The 18835-nt window shown below is 64.7% G+C and overlaps 3 protein-coding genes across 3 annotated transcripts; all 3 read right to left on the reverse strand.

The window, feature by feature from the left end:
* Nucleotides 1-1550: 1550 nt before the first annotated feature.
* Nucleotides 1551-7432, reverse strand: LOC106482316 (signaling lymphocytic activation molecule). The gene is made up of 7 exons (XM_067313139.1): nucleotides 7381-7432; nucleotides 4552-4878; nucleotides 3908-4177; nucleotides 2850-2960; nucleotides 2413-2492; nucleotides 1788-1970; nucleotides 1551-1607 (listed from the first exon to the last, which is right to left on the reverse strand). Exons 1-7 carry the CDS (start codon nucleotides 7430-7432, stop codon nucleotides 1551-1553), a joined length of 1080 nt encoding a protein of 359 aa, XP_067169240.1.
* Nucleotides 7433-10376: 2944 nt separating this feature from the next.
* On the reverse strand, nucleotides 10377-11679 carry LOC136994587 (CD48 antigen-like). The gene is made up of 4 exons (XM_067313140.1): nucleotides 11652-11679; nucleotides 11151-11465; nucleotides 10810-11070; nucleotides 10377-10570 (listed from the first exon to the last, which is right to left on the reverse strand). Exons 1-4 carry the CDS (start codon nucleotides 11677-11679, stop codon nucleotides 10485-10487), a joined length of 690 nt encoding a protein of 229 aa, XP_067169241.1. The 3' UTR covers nucleotides 10377-10484.
* Nucleotides 11680-13266: 1587 nt separating this feature from the next.
* Nucleotides 13267-17876, reverse strand: CD244 (CD244 molecule). Its single transcript, XM_067313314.1, has 9 exons — nucleotides 17766-17876; nucleotides 15603-15914; nucleotides 15247-15519; nucleotides 14856-14963; nucleotides 14569-14642; nucleotides 14392-14457; nucleotides 14233-14298; nucleotides 13948-14007; nucleotides 13267-13626 (listed from the first exon to the last, which is right to left on the reverse strand). The coding sequence occupies exons 1-9, from the start codon at nucleotides 17833-17835 to the stop codon at nucleotides 13549-13551; spliced, it is 1107 nt and encodes a 368-aa protein (XP_067169415.1). The 5' UTR covers nucleotides 17836-17876; the 3' UTR covers nucleotides 13267-13548.
* Between the last annotated feature and the right edge of the window lie 959 nt (nucleotides 17877-18835).

Below are 18835 nucleotides of genomic sequence, written 5' to 3' on the forward strand. Positions count from 1 at the left end.
TCCCCGAGCCCCGGGTTGCTGCCTTCGCTTGGTTCCTGCATTTACGCAGCAACAGCCCAGGTGCCCTAACAGTGTTTCTGCTGGAGCTCCAGCGACTGGAGTGAGAATTTGAAGTCCAAACCGCCTCGGGCCCCGCGGAGCTTCACGCGCGGCGTGGCGCAGGGTCGCTCGCCCAGCCTGCAGCGCCGAGCACCTTCTCGGCAAGGATGAGCGGCGGCCACGGAAATTGAGGCTTTGCACTATTTTAGGAGCATGAGGTCGAGCGCATTCTCCCCCTTCATCGGCCTCGGCGGGCACCAGGGGGAAGCGAGCACCGGGGCTGACGCAGTTTTCCAGGCAAGCAGCTCAGCTGATTTTCATTAGCAAGGAAAGGAGGAACCAAAGGACAAGCAGAAGCCCTGATTCCTCTTTCCCCTCCCCAGCAGCCCCAGGAGGCTCCTGCTCCAAACCTGCTGGCCGGGGCAGCCGGCTTCCCACCGAGGCCGGGGGGCTGTCTGGGACCCCGGTGTCCCCGCCGTCCCCCAGCCCCATCCCACCGCAGCCCCCGGAGCAAGGCGAGGGCACCCATGGAGAAGGGAAAGTGCCGGCTGGGTGGCAGGCGAAGGGCTTGTCCTCTTGTTTTTCACAGCTCTCGTGCAGGCCTCGTTGGGAGATTTTTTACTACCAATTTATTTTCCTGCTGCACGTGAGGTCAGACCTGCTGCATGAGACGAATTACAGCGGGACGATCAAATAGTGCGGACGGGGCGGGGGGGGGGGGTGGAAACGATTTGCAGCCCCGGTGCCTCCTCCAGCGCCCCGGCCCCGGGGTCCCCGCAGGGAGGTAGCGGGGGGCACCGGCGGCGGCGCGGCCGCGGGCTGCCTCCCGCGCGCTTCCGCGCGTGAAGGTCAGTCTGGAGCAGGCTTCCCCGCTCCCGTAAGCCGTCGGCGGAAAGGGGACGTGCCGCCGCCGGGCGCCTCGTGTTGGGGGGGGGGCTCGGAGAGGCGCCTTCCTGGGGCAAGGGGCTGAGAGCTGCTGCGTTTTGCAGCTCCTCGCTGCAGAGAAGAGCTCGGCAAGCGGTTTTTCTCTTGCTTCTTCCTGCCTTTGAAGTCGGGTCCTTCGGCGTCATCCTGCGCCGTGCCGGCCGCCGCGGGCCGGAGGCTCCCTCTAGCGAAGCCGGGGCCGGAGCCGTGGGGCCCTGCCGGGTGCAAAGCGGGCTACGAGCACGGCTGCCCGTCCCGCTCCCCGCTGCCTGCCCCTCTCTCGTGCCAGCCGTCGGGGCTCGACCGGAGCCCTGCTGCTCCTTCTCGGGCTTCCGTCTCTCCCGGTGCATCCCGTCCCGCCAGCGACGGCCCCAGGAGGCTTCTCGTCTTGCTTCGGTTCTGCCCTTTGCTTTGCCTTTCCTTAACGTCGGGGCCGGTGCTTGCAGCTGTCGGGGCTCAGAGCGGCCGTGGCGAGCGGCAGCGTGCGCTGGAGAGTTTTATCCCCGTTCCCTGGAGCCGGTGGGATTCCCTCCAGCCCGGGATGCCGGCGCCCGGGGAGCCGGGCCAGCAGCGTGCAGCGGCGAGGCTCAGATCTTGGGCAGCGTCACGCTGGCGTAGACCGTCGTGGGCCCCTTGTCGGGGGTCTGCGTCGGAAAGCAAAAAGCCGGCAGTGAGGGGCTGCGCCAGCATCGCCCGCTCCCGGGAAGCGGCTCTGGAAACCTGCTCGTTTCCGGCAAGAGCCGCTTAAATCTCATGGGATTTTGCAAAGAGGGAAAAGCAAGCGTGGGAAAATGCCCGGCGGTGGCGGCGGCAGTGGTCCTCACCTGCGGGAGCGGTGGGGGTCCCGGCCGGGCGCGCGGCTCTGCCCGGGGGCTGGGCGCCGGGTGCTGCTCCCGCGCCGGGACGGGGGCCAGCGCCGTGTCCGGCGGCAGCCCGGTGGCGGCAGCGTAGATGGTGGTGCAGGCGGGGTACTCGGCAGCGGGGGGCCCGCGGGGGCCTTTCGGCTTCTGTTCGGGGAGCGAAGGATGAGCCGGCAGGACACAGCAAAAAACCCGCACGGTCTGTCCCCAAACCCCCCCACCAGCGCGCGGGGACGGTGCAGCAGCCCATGCTGTTCCCAGCTCATCCCAGGTTAACCGCGGATTCCCGCGACCGCCCGCAGCATCCTTGCACCAGGGGCAATGCCGCGCCGGAGCGGGACAGGCCCAGGGAGCTCCCAGCCCACCAACGGCAGGATTTCCCCATCTTTGGCCCTTGCGGCAGCCGGCAGCGAGGCTGCGTTGACACCCAGTGGCCAAAGCCCAGCACGTGCTGCGCGTCCAACCGGGAAAGAAAACTCCCCTGCGCCAAGCGGCATCCGAGACGGGTGGACACTGCTCCATCCTCTGGGATGCCAGTGGCTCGGCGGCGCTCCGAGCGCTCTGGCCGGGAAAGCCCGGCCGCACTCACCTCCACCCGCTGCACTTGGGAGTAGATGGTGTGCATGGTGCCATCCTCGGCGAGCGGCTCCCGCTCCCGCTTGGCACCTGCTGCGGGGACGGAGGAGGCGACAAAGTTAGCGCCACGGGGAGAAGGGGACGGCGCAGCAGCAGAGCCCGACGCCAGTGCTTTGCAAGCCGGGCTGCCCGGTCGCCGGAGCATTTCCCGGAGCACCGGGGGGACGGTGCAGATCCTATGGCCCCGCGGCAGATCTCCGGGCCAGGGGAGAGAAGCCCGCGGACTTATGGCCGATGCTCATTTTTGCAAATTGGGTGTTGCAAAGGGAAGGGGAAGGGAGCGCGGGGCCGGCAGGGACCGACGGCTCCGATGGGGCCACGGGGCGAGAAGCCCCCGGCGTTCGGGCTGGGACCATTCGGGTCCCCAGGGAAGGGCGCCCCGGCACTCACCTGCGCGCAGGGCCGCGCACCCGGCCGCCAGCGCCCACGCGGCCATCGTCACCACCGCCACGGGCACCGCCACCGCCAGCACCAGGTGCCCCATCCGCAGCCCGGCGCCGCCTGGGGAAGGGGCAGAGAGAGGAGCCGGCTGAGCGGCTCTGCCCGGCCGGGGGTCCGGAGCGAGCCGAAAAACCCCTCGCTCCCCCTTGGCGCCGCTGCCTCCGGCTGCCGGTTTTGGCAGAGCAGGAAGCGACGGGCAGGAAACGCTTCTCTCGAGCTGAGCCGAGCGCTCGCCCCAATTGCCACCGAGCTGCCACCGTCAGCAAAAAAAGCTGCCGGGGAGCCAGATCGGGGCCGGATAAGGCCCGAAATAATGTCACCAGTTGCTTCACAGTGACTGCGGGGGGGGGGACCCATCGCACGGCGCACGGGCGCCGCAAACCTGCCCTGCCGTGCGTTTAAGTGTGCGAACGAGCTTCATCGAGAGCCCAGGGAAAGCGTTGCACCCCCCTCCCCCCCGGGCCGGCTGCAAAAACGGGGTGAAAAACACTGCTCCCGGGCGGGTTGATTCGAAGGAAATAGGCGCCGGCCCGCCGCTCCCCGGGGAAAGGGGCCGAGGCTCCTCCGTCCAGCCCCGGCGAAAGTCCCCGCGTCACGCGGGAGGCGGCAGAAAACCCCGGCGAGCCAGAGCGTGATTTCTGCCCCGGAGCCTCCGAAGGGGAAGTTGCCGCTGAGTTTTGGGTTGGTTTGGTTTGGTTTTTTTTTGGTTAAATCCTCCGGAGACGTCGCCGCGTGTGAGTCTCACGCATTTACAATGAGCACCGGGGAGGCAGCGGCCGAGGCAAGGGAAGCGGCCGGCGCCGGGGCTGCGTTTACGGCAAGTCCTCGGCCGCGCCGAGGGCTCGTGGCGGCCGCTTTTCCTGCCAAACCCTCCTTTGAGCAATGCAAAAAAAACCACCCCGAAACCAGCAGGATGAGGCAGCACCGTGGGGGCGAGACGCAAGCCGGGGTGGCGCAAGCCCCGTCCGCTCGCCGACGCCGGACCCTGCCCGATCCCGGGGACTCACCCTGCTGCTCGGGGCCGCACTCGGAGGCGTTGAAGGCCACGGCCCGGCGGCTGACGGCGTTGGCGGCGGTGCAGGCGCAGGCCAGGCTGCCGTTGCGCAGGCTGTAGGAGAGGTGCAGCAGGCTGCCGTTGCCGGCGCAGAGGTGCCAGGTGCCGCCCCAGCTGTAGGACACCCGGTCGCCCCGCTCCGCCACGCACTCGAGGGTCACGGTGCAGCTGCCGTTGGCCAGCGTCCTGCTGAGCACCTGGATGCGGGGCGCCGACACCGGCTCTGCGGGGAGGCATGGAGGGCGCCGGGGCTCGTTTCCGGGCAAGGATGCTGCCTTGTCCCCTGCCCCGTAAATCCCACCGGCCTCTTGCAGCACCCCGAGAAACAGAGGGGAGCTGGTCTGGCCCCAATCCCGTTCCTGCCACAGCATCCCTAAATGGCATCGGGAGCATGGAGAAAGATGGGGTCTGCATGTGCCCAGAAGCTCCAGGAGATGCCCAGAAGCTCCAGGAGATGCCCGGCTCACGGGCTGCAAGAGGGTGCCAGGCTCACCACAGCCTGGTGGGAAGGAGACGGGGAGGGACGTGCCCCGCAGCCCCGGCGCCCACCCTTGCAAGCGGCAAGGGCAGCGCGGTCCCCCCATCACCATTCCTCACCGTATACTTCCAGCTGTATCTGCCAGACCGTCTCATCCCTGCCCTTGCTGATGATGTACTCGTAGAGCTGCCTGTCCTGCCTGCTGGTGTTGAGGATTTCCAGGGAGAAGTTGGCCCGGTGGAAGCGGGTCTTCTCCTGCATGTAGTTGGTGTAGTTGCCGTCCAAGTACTTGAGCAGCACCAGCTTGCGATGCGGGTCCTCCGTGTCCCGCTTCCACACGGCTTCGCCGGAGCTCACCGTCAGCTCCTGGAATTCCAGGGGGATCCGCAGGAACGTCGCCTTCCCCAGGGTCCCCAGCACCGTCTCCCTCGCCCCGCGGCTTGCACCTAGGAGGAAAGCCGAGAGAAGGGCTGAAGGACACGTGGGGACAGCCTGACCGGCCCCGAGCGACCGCGCGGCTTCCTCTGCCCGCGGGATGAGATGGGGACAGTGTTTGACTCGCCCTGGCAAGCTGCAGGTTGGGGACTTCTTGGTTTCTATGAGATGACACCCTCAAGTTGGGTTTTCCTTTTTTTTTTTCCTTTTTAGTTTTCTATCAGTTTATCTAAGCACGTTTTTAACCTGCCTAAAGCTCTTGGTGCTCCCCACACCCTGCATCAGTGATTTCCAGCACATTGGGTGAAAAAGCAGGTTGCTGCAACCCAACCTCCCGCTGGGCGCCCCTTGGTTGCCGCTCGGGCACCCGCTGCCTGCCCATGGGTGCCACCACCACCCCGTCCCCAGAGTCGGGAGTAATAGCAGTTCCCTGACACCACGGTCCTCCACAGGGACATGGCTTGCGGACAGCGGGATGAGCCCGGGGATCCGGGGCCGAGGGGAGGATGGGAGATGCTGCCCTCCTCCGCTCTTCCTCTCCCCCCCGACTGAAGGAAACAGCCTTCATTTGCGTGAACGAGATTCTTCAAAACAGGCACCGTAAGGTAAAGCATCCACCAGCCCCGGGAGGGGAAACACCAGCTGCTCCCTGCCGGCTCCCTGGAACGCTGCATCTGGAGAAACCTTCTGGAGGACTTTTCTTCCAGACGTTGCAAGAGAAATCCAGCCTTTTGGAGAGGGGCTCGGGGGTGCGTCCAGGCTCTGCAAGGTCGCGCGAGGACGAGGAGCTCCCAAAGGCGTTTCTCGGCGGTCACAGAAAGCGCGTTTGATAAGAGGAGGTCTAACATCTTCGGGGACGGTGGGGCGGGAGGCTTCGCGGCCGCCTTTCCTCAACAGCGCGCTGGGAGGGCACGAGGCCACGCTTGCCCCCGCGATGATGCTTCTCTGTCTTTGCCTACGAGCCGGTGATTCATATTTCCCCGGGGCTCCTGGTTACCTAACGCTTGTTTTTGTAGGAAACGGTGCGGCGAGAGATGCCAGCTCATCGCCGTTGGTGCCTTGCCCTTGTCACCGCTGCTTCTTATGAATTTTCTTTCCATCGGAGCAAGGGCTTGCCCCAGAAAAGGGGAGGGGGGGTAAGACAGAGGTGCCCAGCATCTGCCCCTCCTGCAGCCATTCCAGTAAAAAACACGGAAAAGGCTCTGCCCGAGGGGGCACGACGCCGACTCGCTGCTTCTCGCTGCTCCCAGCGCGGTGCAAAGCCCAGCGGGGTCCCGGCTCTGCTCCGGAACGACATTTCCACGGAGGGGACCAGGCACGGCCGTGATGCGCCGGGGCCCGGAGACCCGGCCGCTGCCCCTTCGCGCTCTCCTGTTTCCCATAACCCCAGCGCCAAGCTGGATGCTTTTTTCCCCAGTGTTTTCTCGCCGCTACGGAATACAGCATTTTCGGCATGCTGTGATTAAGCTCCTGCCAGTCACCGCTGGAAAAGCCCTTTTTGCATCACGGTAGAAAAACCCTGTGCCCCAGCACGAAGCAGTTCCTGGAGAGAAGATACTTCCCCCGTATCAGGGAGGCGATTGACCCGCTCCTGCTCCGCGGGAAAGAGGGATGCGGGGAGGTCGCCCGGCCCGAAACCCGGCTTGGGGGGGGGGGAGCGGAGGAGAGCGAACGCCGCCGGCGCCACGCTGAGCCCGCGGCGGCCCTCGGCCCAGGTAGGGCGCGCGCGGGGCTTTCGGCGTGCGAGGTGGAGAGAAAACCCCGCGGGGGATTTTGGGGGGAGGTATTCGAGTAATAGCAAGGCAGCAAGGCAGCGGGAGAAATTCCAGCTCGGCGCAGGTCGCCGCCTTCCCGGCTGAGCGCCGGCGACCGGCTGCTCCCGGGCTCCCCGTCCCGGCGGCTGCCTCTCGGCTCCGTGGCCGGGCAAGGAGTGTTTTGGGGAGATTTTTGGTAGCCCGGTTTTAGAAGCCACCTTGGCTTCGGGATGCTGCCAGCAGGGCTATTTCTTTCTTTTCTTTTTTTTTTTTTAAAGCAAGTTTTACAAGTTAGAAAACAAGCATCATCCTGGTACAAGTTTCCTTCCGTTCTTAAGTGTATTTTGTAGTTTTGGTACCACCTCCCGGCCCCCTCTGATCTGCGACGGCAGCAGCCAGGGCAATCTGCCAGGAAACCTTCGTCTTAAACACCCCGACTCACATCTGGTGCTAAATTATTTCTTCCCTGCTATTAACACCCCATTAAAGCGCGCTGTAAAGCGCCTCGTTACGGCGAGGACGCTTTGCCCGTCCATCATCTTTCGCTCTCTCCTCCCTCAGCCCAGCGGCACGTTAGAGATGCTACGCGCGCAGCTTCAACTCGTTTATCTTCTGTACGGCTGCTTCTACTCGATCCGTCTGCCCACCCGCCCTATAAAGCAAATATATTTCTAAACGCCGGCGAGAAATATACGTCTTAAAACCTGCTAGCCCCCACCCCCACCCCCAAAAGCCCCGATCGATAGAAGAGGCACGTACCCCAGACGCAGCAGAAGGAGCTCAGCAGCCAGAGGTACGCGCTGCGGTCCATGCCGCGGTTCAGGGAGCCCCTCCTGCACTGCCGTTAATATGCGCCCCTGGCCTCATTATAAGAGCAGGTGTACTCAAATCAGAGACGCCGCCGTGGGCCATGTGTTTCCTGTTTTTGGCTGAATGATTTTCTTTTTCTTTTTTTTTCTTTTTTCTCTCTCGAGTGGAAAGTATTCAAAGCAGAGTGAACGCTTCGCTGGAGAGCGCTCGAGAGACCTGCAGAAGGAAGCGCAGCGTCGCCTTATAGCTGGCACCGGAGCACCGTCATCCTGCCCCGGGTCCCTAACCGGGCGCCAAAATACGAGAAGTGAGCGGGAGGGAAATTACTTCGAGTACGGTAACAGCTTCCCCGTGCCGAGAGGTGCCGTGGAGCGGGGCCTCCCCCGGAGCCGCTGCTCCTCGCCCCCACGCGCGGCCGCCCGCATCCTCCCGGCCCCGGCTTCGCTCCGGCCAAGGAGACACGAGCCCACCCCGGGGCGGCAAAGAGGTTCCCCCGCTCCATGAGCAACATTTGCCCGTTTTCCAGAGGATCGGCCACAAGAGGGAGGTGCAAGAGGGGCATTTGCCTTTGCAAACCCACCGAGGAGGGGAGGAAGGGCAAATCCTCCTCTTCAGGCTGGGCGCTCGGGGCAGCAACCCGGACTGTGATTTGCTTTTGCTCCCGGGATATTTAATGCCTCCCGGGGATGGCCAGGTCCCAGCAGCGAGTCGCTCCACGGCCCCGAGCCGAGCCGGGCGCCCTGCCGCCCCGGCCAAGAGCGGAGGAAGGGGAAAGCGTGGAAAACACCGCCCGCTCGTTCCACTGCTGGAAGAGGCTACGGAGAGCGGGGTTGTTTTTGTGTTTTTAGTGGAATGAATTATTCATCTGCGCTGCTGCTCGGCCCCCTCTCTGCACAGGTGTTTTTAAATGGGAGAAATTTTTTTTTTCCTATTCCTCTTCAGGTTTTTGGTGCTTTTGCTGTACTGGTTTCCAGAGGAAAACAGAGGCGAGAGCATAAAGTAGGAGCTCTTCCGCTGTTTTAAAGTGAACCGAGCCAACCGTAGTGCCATAACGAAATAAAAGGTGAACTTAATACCCCACAGTTTCTAATGGATCCAATTTCTGGGAGTTCCATAAAAACAAGTTTTGTGGTCAATAAGTTATTTCTAAAGAGAAAAAAAGGGTTATGGCTAAAGCGCTGCTAGAGCATTCGCTGGCCCCTGGCATCCCCATGAGCTGTTTCTGCCCACATTGAAAGCACCTAGTTGAGAAAACAGGACATTTCCCGGTGACTAAACAGCCCTTTGCGCACAGAAGGGAAGGACTTAGCAAAAGGTGCAAGGAAGGAAGGATGAGTCAGACGCAGATGAGCAGGAAGCTGCTCCTTCCCCTAACGCTGCAGCTTCGGCTCTGCCGAAACAGGACCGAGGTTGCTCCCCGCCTGTGCCCGTCCCTGCCCGGGACCCTCGGAGCCAGCGGGCAGCTGGATTATGAGGGGCTTCGACACGCAGCCTGGCCACAACCACCACCCTGGGGCATTTTGCAAAGCGGCGAGCTGCTGCCCAGGCAGAAATCCCGTCCTAAAAAGCGGCCGCTGCAAACCGAGCGCCCTGGTCCCGCAGAGCCGTAAGAGCCCGGGCTGGCACCGCGTCCGCAGGGACGGTGACACCAGGTTCCCACCTTGCTGACCACCCCGAGACAGATTATTCAACAAGCAAAAGCAGCAAGAAAAACCTTCCAGGAAGCATCTGGGAGCCTGAAGGGGAGGAGGAAAAAAAAAATGTAATAGGCACTCACAGAAAAAACACCTTTTAACTAAAAACAATAATCCCCCTCCGTCCTTGCAGAGCCGGAGAGCATCTCCATCGCCCGCGGGACGCATCCCTCTGCCCCGGTGGAGGGGATGGAGGTGGCCTGCAGTACCAGGCTCCGCGCCGGGAGCCGGGTCCCTGCCGCAGGAATGGCTGTGGGAAGGCTCCTGGCCGGATACGCGGCTCCTCCCGGCGGGTCTGAGCGCCCCCATCGCCCTCGTGGCCCCCCGAGGACCCGGCTGCTGCGCCGAGTCAGAAGGATTCAGGACACCTGGAAACACGGCCTTCGTGCAACAGCAAAGGGGTTTATTGCACAAACACACACCTTTCCCAAGGCAGCAAAACGTATTTGCCCTGCTGGCGTCTCCCGTGTTGCTGAGCCTTGGCTCTGCCTCCTGGAGCCGCTCCGGGCCCGGACGTCGTGCAGCGCCTCGCGCTCACCTGCGGTCTGGGGGACCCCGATTCCCCCAAAACGATTTCCAGCTTCCCAGGGCACGATGCGCTCCAGAGGAAACACGGCCGCCCCGACCCCGTGCCGTCACGTTGGCACCGTGAAGGGCAGCGGGAACCCGTCGGCTCCTGGGATCTCCCCGTGCTCCCGGGGAGCCGCTGGCGTTGGAGGGTCCCCAAAAAGCTCTGTGCAGGCGGCTCGTGGAGACGCACCGGCACGGGAGGAGGTTTCACCCCCCCCCCCGGGGCGCTGCGGGGATGACGGCAGCACCAGCGCCCGCTCGGACGCTCCCCCCCCCCCCCCCCCAAACGCTGCTCCGAGACGTTCCCCGTCCCGGGACTGTGAGCACCGTGATCTACATCACTGGAGTTTTTAAAGCACCACTGTGAGGAACGAGATAAACGTTAGATGCTCCCCCCCCCCCCCGATGCCGTACTCCAGTTACAACAAGGCATCGAGGGGCCAGGAGGGGAAACTGAGGCACGGGGCTCCGCCGAGGGTGCCAGCAGGGCTGGGAGCGGAGCACGGACTGCGGCTGGTGCAGCTCAGGGCAGCCCGGACGCGTGGGGAGCAGCTGCCTGGAGGCGAGATGTTTTCCAGGACGGTTCTGCAGGTGCCTTTTCCCCGCAACGGCTGCGGAAACGGGAGTTGGGACCACGGCAGCGACCCCGGCACAGCCGACAGCTGTGGACAACATCCGCAGCACCGGGAAACCACAGGTCCCTGCCGGCTCGGGGGCCTCATCCGGGGAGGGGGGGCAGCGACAGGAGGTGACGAGACGAGGAAAGCTGGCGGTGGTGGCAGTGCGTCCTTAAGCCAGGAGGAGGAGGAAGAGGAGGAAGGCCAGAGCCAGCAGTATCTTAGTGTTCTGGGCCACGGAGACAGCGGAGGACTCAGCTGGAGGGAAACCCGAGCGCCCGTGAGCATGGGAAGAGGCGTTTCCTGGCTCTCCATCCTCCCCCCCACCCCGAAGCTCGGCTGCACCCGCCACATCCCCCTCCGGAAAGGGGCCGACCGCTCCGGAGCCCAGGGACGTCCCCGACCACGGCCGGCCCCACCGACGGCAGCCTGCTCCCGGGATCCCCCCCCCCCCCCCCCGAGCGCGGCCCCTTCCCAGGCGGGTTTTCCCACGGTACCTTGCCAGGAGCAGGGGTGCCGGTAGGTCAGCGAGGCGTTGCTGGCGGACACGGCGTTGCTGACCCGGCAGACGTACGTTTCCACCCCGGGGCGGAAGGAGAGGTGCAGCTCGGAGCCCCGGCTCTCCGGCGGCTGCCGCTGGGGCAGGATCCACTCGTACGTCACGTCCTCGAGGTCCACGGAGCAGGTCAAGGTGGCCTGGCAGTGCGCCGCGTCCCCCCCTTCCACCTCGGCTGTCACTGTGGGCTTCGGCACCCGTTCTGCAAGAGGCGTCACGGTGTCACGGCCCCCGTCCGTCCGTCCCTCCGTGCCCCCCTCCGTGCGTGCCCGCCTCGCTCACCGTACACCGCGAGGAGGACGCTATCCGTGTGCTCCGTGCCGGTCTCCTCCTCCAGGTAGAGCCAGTAGACTCCTCGGTCGCTTTTCCGCAGGGAACGGATTTGCAAAGTGTTATTGGGGAAGAGCCGCAGCCGGTCTTTGAACCGGGAGTCGGGGTAGCGGATTGAGCCGTCTGCTTCCCGGATGGCGATTTTCTGGGATGTCTCGTAGCGCCAGTGGACTTGGTGGAAGGTGGTCCGGTTTCGCGGCGCTGGGTGGAGATACGCCGTGCCACCAACGATGCCGGCCACCCTGGATGGGCCGCCCTGCGCTGCGGCTGCCGGAAGAGCACAGCGACCGTCATGGCGGCCCCAGGAAGCACCGTGCCCCGAGCAGAGCTCCCGGAGCTTTTCCCTCCCTCTCTATTCCTGCCCCTGGGGATGCACCAGCACCACGGGCACCCTCCAGGAGCCGGCAGTGCCCCAGCACTCGCTGTGGCCCCCCTGCGCCCCGGCCGCCCTACCTTGCTGCAGGAGGAAGAGGAACACCATCACGAGTCCCGCTGCAATCTTCACCCGGCATCCACGCCCAAAAAGTCGGAGCGACGAGTGCCCCGCAAGGGTCCCATGAGCTGGCAGCCCCCCACCACCCCCCCTGCCAACCGCAGCCCACCGCAGCGGCAGTTCCTCATTTGCTGCCGGAAGCAGAGTTGTGCTGGACGCGGGTTCAGCCCTGGGCTTGACCTTGCACTGGCTCCATCTCTGCACCGCCGAGCGGGAATCTGCAGCCATCGCTGTTGTGCACAACCGCAGTGACGCTTCTCAGGCTGCAAAACTGGCAAATCAGCGCTGCGGCCTCCACGGCCGAGCCGACACTCCCCGGATGTGGCCCCGAGCGGATCCTTAGGAGCCTGCGTTGGTCCCGTCCCCGTGACCCCGGCTCTGATGCAGTCGGTGCAGGTGAGAAGCGGACAAGAGGGATGATTTGGTTCCTCGACAGCCGCCTCCATCGTTAGCCCCTGCTCACAAGGGCTCCGCAGGTGGGTTTGGGCTCTGCTACGGCCACGCAGCAGCCGCGTCCACCAGCTGGGCTCGTAGCACCGGCCCTGCTCCGAAAAACCACCGAAGCACATGCATAACCACTGCCGGAGCCTTGCTTAACCCTCCGTGCCGAAATCCAAGCACACCGGCCCCAAATGTAGTGCAGGTGCTTAAAATGAAGCGTTTGCATTAAGGCCAAATTCCTTCCCAAATGAAGATATTTCGGGGCCTCCAAGTGGGCCCCGACCCGCTTTCGTCCCGGCCGCGAGTGCGTCGCCTCCATCCCGGCAAAAAGCCGACAGCGGAGACGCTTTTACATACATGCCGTGGCACAAGCGGTGCCGGCACAAGGCCGGATCCAGCCGTGCTGAGCACCCACGTGCCGGATTATACTGCGGAGATGGGAAAGCGAACTTCACCGCTGGGAAGCAAACTGCTGCCTCAGCGCCAGCAGCAAATCGTCTCCAGCACGGCCCTTATTAGCATTAATTACCATGCTGGGATGGAGCCCAGCGCGCCGACGGGGACTCCGGCTCCGCAGATGTTTCCTCCTCGCTGGAGCCGGGATTTCAGACCCGCCGCTCCGGCAAGGGGCCGAAATTTGCCCCCTGCTCCCAGCGCCCCTTTGGAGCCTGCGGGTGCGACGGTCACCGTGTCCCCGGGGTGATTTTATTCCCTGGACTGTGATGTGCACCACGCCGTTAATGATCCCAATTAACGTGGCTTTGGCGAGGACTTTTGTGCTCTTCCCGCCCCGGGCTCGGGACTTTTGTTAGAGAAACTTGGAGTAACTTCGGTGGGAAGGGACGTCCGGGTGGCTCCGAGTGCCGTGCAAAGCAGGGCCACGTCCCAGCCATGGGATCAACAGCAACCTGGTTTTCCACCCTTGGATGACTCGTCCCCACCTGCCTCACAAGGCTGCAGCTCTGCGGCAGAGCCAACCCATGCAAGAGGTTCACCAGGGGCTGCCGAGCTGCAGGTGAAGCCCCTCACCCTCCCTCCAGGCACCTCTGAGGCTATAAAGAGTCCATGGAACAAGCACCACAACCACCTCCTGTGCTGGAGCTTGTATTTGCACTTAAAAATAAACCCCCAACGTGTGTCGAACCTATCGAGACCTGGAGGAAAAAAACACCCAAAGGGATCACCGTCACGCTAGACGCGTGCACATCACACACGTTTCAAAGTGATCTTCTGCAGCGGGAGCTCCCGGCCACCGGGTCTGTTCTCCATCCCTGAAGGAAGCCTCCAAGGAGCAGCTGGGCTTGGCGACCTGTGCGAAGACCCGGCTGGCGACGTTCCGGCCCCCAGCGGAAAGCTCGGCACCTCGCTCCGGGCGGAGAGGCCCATACGGAAGGAGGAGAGGGCCTTGCCGAGCGGCTAGGAGAGGCGGTGGCCCGCGGCGGCCGGAGGCGAGGTGTGCGGCGGGGCGCGCCAGCGTCTCGAAGCCTCCGCCGGCTGCAAGAGAACGGCCGATCCTGAGCGCGGGGCTGCAAGGGGCTCGTGGCACCTTGGGTCCTTCCCCCCCTTCAAGGCCGTCGGCATTTCCACCCCCTCATCCCGCAAGCCACGGACCACGAAGGGCTTCTCTTAGCAGAAATTTAAGGAAAACCTGCCCGTCTGCATGGAGCAGGGATGGGGAACGAGGACGGCAGATTCCTGCCCAGGAGGCAAAATCAGGAAAGCGAGGTGCTCCGAGCTGCACCCGGGATTAATGTCAAGGAGGTGTTAGCGAGGCTTGGTGCCACCCTGGGACCGGGGCTCCCGCGAGTCCCTTACCTCGGCGTAGGCGGTGGAGGTCAGAGACGGATCGATCCTCTTCCTCTTGACAGAGGGGGACTGCAAAGCAGAGCGAGAACCTGCCTTTAGAGACGCTCCAGCGCGCCCACCACTGCCTGCTGAGAAGGACCGCAAAGCTTTCTACAGCTCAGCCATAAATCCATCCTGGAGGGATGCTCCGGAGCATCCGAGGACCCCGCTGAGCTCCTACAGACACGGAGGGGACCAAGGTTTCCAAGCCCTGGTGAAAGGCAGACCCTGGGAGTCGCGGCAGGAGGAACTCACCCTCTTGCTGGGCTGCACAGTGGCGTAGATGGTGCAGCTCTCGGGCTCCCGCAGGCGGCCGGGCCCCTGGAACGGGGAAAATCAGGACGTTTCAAGCTGCCAGCCCGGCTGCAGACCCATCGTGCATCCCAGCCGTGCGGGAGCTTGCTCCGACCTTACCAGAGTTTTGGAGCACACTGTGGTGTAGATGGTGTTTCCCGTCCTGGTGGCCTCACTGCTCCCGTTCTGCGGGGGGAAAAACCAGCCCCAGCTCGGTTAAAGGATCCAGCTCGGGGGGAAGGATGTTTTTAGACAGCGGTGGGGGGCGGCGTGGGGAAGGGGCACCCCGGCACTCACGCGGTCGCGGCTGGGCTGGGCTTTGCCCACCTCCTCGTAGACGGTCAGCGGCTGCTCGGCGTTTCCTGCAGGACCTTACGCGAGCGGAGCAGGAGGGTCGGTGTTTTAGGGGCTCCGGCCCCCGGGGGGTTCGGCCCCCGGGAAACACGCGAGCAAAGCAAACGGGACGGAGAGAGCGATCGCTGCGGCAGTTTGGATGCTCTGTGTTGTCCCGTGCCAACCCGAAAAGGAGAAGCGACCCCAGCGGCGGCACCGAGCGGAGGTGACAGCCCCGGGCAGCACCTTACCTGGCCTCCTCCGGCACCTCCGGACGAGGATGAGGACGAGAGCTGTGACACCCAGCAGCAGCCCCAGGGCCGCGGCCAGCATCCACCACAACTCCATGGTGAAAAACTCTGGGGAGAAACAAGGGCAGAAGGAACAGGGAGACCTTCGATGCGGGGCAGAGCCCCTTCTAAGGCACCTTCTGCATCGCGCTGCCCCAAAATACGACATGCACGGAAGGGCCTGGCCGGTAACCCTTAAAAGCCAACAGCAGGGCTGGGACAAGGGACTCTCCCCGGGTGTCCAAACCACGCCACGGGCAGGAGAAACCCTTCAGCCAGGATGCCCGGGGGCCCCAAGGACGCCTGGCTCCAGTGGTGCTTGCACCGTCCCCCCCGCGCCGCAGCAAGTCACCTGGGGGGCTGCACAGCGCCGAGACGTCGGTGCTGGCCGTGGCCCAGCTCACGGCGTTGCTGGCGTTGCAGAGGTAGACGGTGCCGTTGGCGTCCCCGCGGAGCCACAGCTGCAGGACGGGCTGGTGGCCCAGGGCTTCGGGGGCCACCCCAGCCCGCGACCAGCCGTAGGTGATGTTGTCGGCGCCGGGGACGGCGCAGGCCAGCGAGAGGTTGCACCAGCCGCGCTCGCTGTGCGCCACGTGCGCCTCCAGCGCCGGCCGGCCCACGGGCGCTGGAAGGACGGAGGCGGTGAGCGGGGCCGGGGCTGCGTGGTGGCGGTGCACCGAGACCCCCCCCCCCCCCCCGGCTACTCACCCAGCACCGACACGCAGAAGTTCCTGGAAACCTCGAAGTCTGAGGTGTTCTCAAAGTGCACGGAGTAGATGCCACTGTCCGCCTTGGTGACATCGCTGATGCACAGGGAGAGCGTGTCCCGTTGGAAAACAGCTCGCTGGTTAAGAGGACTCCCTGGGGGCCGCTGGACTCTGTTCTTTTTGGCCGTCAGGATTCGGAGCTGCCCTCCCCTGTCCCATCTCACTCGCCAGTCGATGCTTTCCCAAAGCGGCATTAGCTTCTCCGGCACCAGCCGCAGCTCGTCTCCGACAGCCACCGCCACGTTCTCGCACCCTGGCGTTTGCAAAGAGCAGGAGCAAGGGCTGAGCAGGGGCGTCCGGGACCCGGAGCAGGACCTGCAGCCTGGACGCGTCCCTCCGGGATGGGGGGCTTGCAACGCTGCCGGGAAGGGGCTCCAGGTTCCCGCACGGCACGGTCCCTGGCCACCCGCTCGTCTCGTGCGCCCCACGTTGCACGGCTGTGCATGCAATATCCTCTCCGCCCTGCCTGCCGTCGGTGCTGCCCGGCGCGGGGGGGGTTGCAGACCCTGCAATAACACGCTCAGGGGGCTCGTTTGGGCCCCTGCTCCTTCCCTGCCCCGGGAGCAGAGGGACCCGCCGGACCCTTCACGTAGGCGAGAAGCCGCGCTGAGCCTCCCTGCTCTTGTCGCGCCAGCCCCGGATGTCGAGGGCTCTGGCAGAGCTGCGATAAAAAGCCCCTAAAATAAACGCGAGCGGCCGCGGCGGCTGGGTGCAGGCAGCCCACGGCTTTTCCTGTGCACGCGGCTCCCAGTGAGCACCGGCCGCTGCAGGTCCCCGAGCTCCGCGGCCGCGTTCATGCCGTCCCCGGCACGGTTTGCGCCACCTCCCCGGGGAAGCGGCAGCCTCCGGAAGCTCTGCTCAGCCCCGGCTTCCCGCAGCAAGCTGAGGCTTTGCACAGGGAAGGGGAGAGCCTGGAGCAGGGCTCCCCTGGAAAACAAGGAGCTAGTGCTGCTCCGGGAGCTGCTTATCAGCTCCCGGCCCTGACGGGTCACACCTGGGGCTTATTCCCATCCCGCAGCGGCTCCTTCCCATCCCTCCCGGCACCAAGCCGCCCTCAGCAAGAGGGGCTGTAGGTGCTGCTTCAGGCTGCTCAGGGCTGTGAGATGATGCTGAGGCACCTTAACGGCACCAGGAGTCGAGTCTCACTTGTTTAGTTGCACCTTTCTCCCCCTGCAAATCCTCGCTTCCCCGGGGAACGCTCATCCCGGCCTCCTCCCTTTGCAAGAAAAGGAACCAGAGGGAAATGTGGAAGCAAAGATGCAACAGAGATGTTAAATCGGCGGCGTTTTATCCCACGCTCCCAAGGGATGCGCTGCGCCTGGGTCCTTGTGTGGCACTCAGCTGCCCTCTCGCCCTGGAAAGTGGCCTGGGATCGTTGCACGCAGGCGATCGCGCGCTGGCTGGGGCAGGTTTCCAGGTAGGAATTTGCACCCTGCAAAGGGTCAAGCCAAGAGGATCCCGGTGCCGATGGGGGAGGGGGGGGTTGGTGCGTGGGCGTGCAGGTTCAGGGAAGAAATGACTCAAAATCTGCCTCGTGGTCCGAAGGTGCGATCGTAGCTCGCTGCCTGCAGCCGGTACGAGCGCCGGGGCCGGTGCAGCACGGCACGGGTCAGCCGTGCAGGTTTTGCAGCTGGTGCTGCAGGCTCGGTCGCTCCAGCTTTGAGCTGAAATCGCAGGCAAAAAGGTGCCGCATCCATTCAGCGGAGCAAACTGGCCTTGAAAAGCTGCCTTTCTGGGACGGTCTGGACAGACCGCGGGTCTCGGCGCTGCTCCAGGAGGAAGGAAGCTTGTTTCAAACGAGCCCGGGGCTCTGCAACCCGCAGGCAGCGGCGCTGCCTGCAAAGGGGAACCGGCACCCCAGGCAGTCTGGGTCACGTTTACCCGCTCCGAGCTGGGCTGGGAGCAGAGAGACACCATGCTGCGGGCTGAAAACCCTCCTCGGCGCCGGCTCCTTCTGCCCTACCGAGCGGCGAGCCGCCCCGCCGGCATCTCCCCTCCCGGCTGCCGAGCCGAGCCGCTTCGGGGGCTGCAGCAAGCGCTGCTTCGCAAGCTGCCCCCCTTCCCGTGCATCACCCCCCTTCCTCCTCCTCCTCCTCCTCCTCACCTGCGGCGGCGGCGGCGAGCAGTGCCAGGCACAGCAGCGCCCGCCAGTGCCCAGCGCCCGCCGGGGCCATGCTCGGGGCGCCGCGAGCGCCCGGGGTCCTGCGGCGAGGTGAGAAACTCCTCCGAGCCGGCGACTTGTCCGTCAGCAGCTGCCTCCCTCCCCTGCGGTTTATTTTGCGCGCAACATCCTCTGCGTGGCCGAACGGGCGGCTTGGGGGGGGGGGGGAGGCTGGTGCTTGCTTGGGGGGGGGGGGTTGCTTTTCCTCTGCAGCGGCTCCGGCAGGAGGAGGTGCGACGCCCCGGGGCTGCTGCAGGCTTTGACGACTTGCAGCCCGCAGCGGCGTCGAGCGCCCTGACGTGGGGCCAGGAGAAGCCCCGCGGCGACCTGCGTTCAGCAGCCCCGGAGCAGAAGCGACTTCCGAGCATCTTGCACGGCGTCTCCCTGCAAACGGGAAAGAGCCGGGACAACCCCATCGGCCCCGGGATGAGGCTTGGCACGAGTTGGCGCACGGGGGTCCAGCACCCCGGGCAAAGCCCCTGCACGCGGCATCTCCCTCCCCGCCATCCGGGTCTCCTGCACTCCTGCCCGGCTTTGCACGCCCCGGGCCGGGATTTGGGAGCTGGAAGAGCACCTCATCCCATGCAACGGATGAGCATCTCCCAGTGCTGCCCGGGCAGGGCGGCCTCGGGGCTCCCCGCGTCGGACCTGGGGTCGGAGGCGCTGGCCCGCAGCTGCGTCACGCTTCCGCGGGAGCTGGTTCCCTTTCCTGTCGGGTTTGGAGAAGGCGAGCTCCCACGGCGTGGCGAGCTGTGTCCAGCCTCTGCGCCGCCCCGCGGGGGGCTCGGGCCGGGCTGCGGGGCTTTTGCAGCGCAGCTCGTCGAGGCTTTTTGCAGGGAGCCGTTCGCATGTGGTTTGCTTTCTCGTGCGAAGAGCGCGGAGGGTTTGCTGCAGGGTCAGAAAAAGCCTCGTTGCAAGAACAAAACCCCCAAGCAGCCAAAGCCGAAACCAAACGATGCTTTCTGCAGGCCGAAGGTTTTGCTGCTATAGCTATCGCTTCAATTGGGCCATTA

This window comes from Apteryx mantelli, chromosome 31, assembly GCF_036417845.1.
Source record: "Apteryx mantelli isolate bAptMan1 chromosome 31, bAptMan1.hap1, whole genome shotgun sequence".
NCBI lineage: Eukaryota > Metazoa > Chordata > Aves > Apterygiformes > Apterygidae > Apteryx > Apteryx mantelli.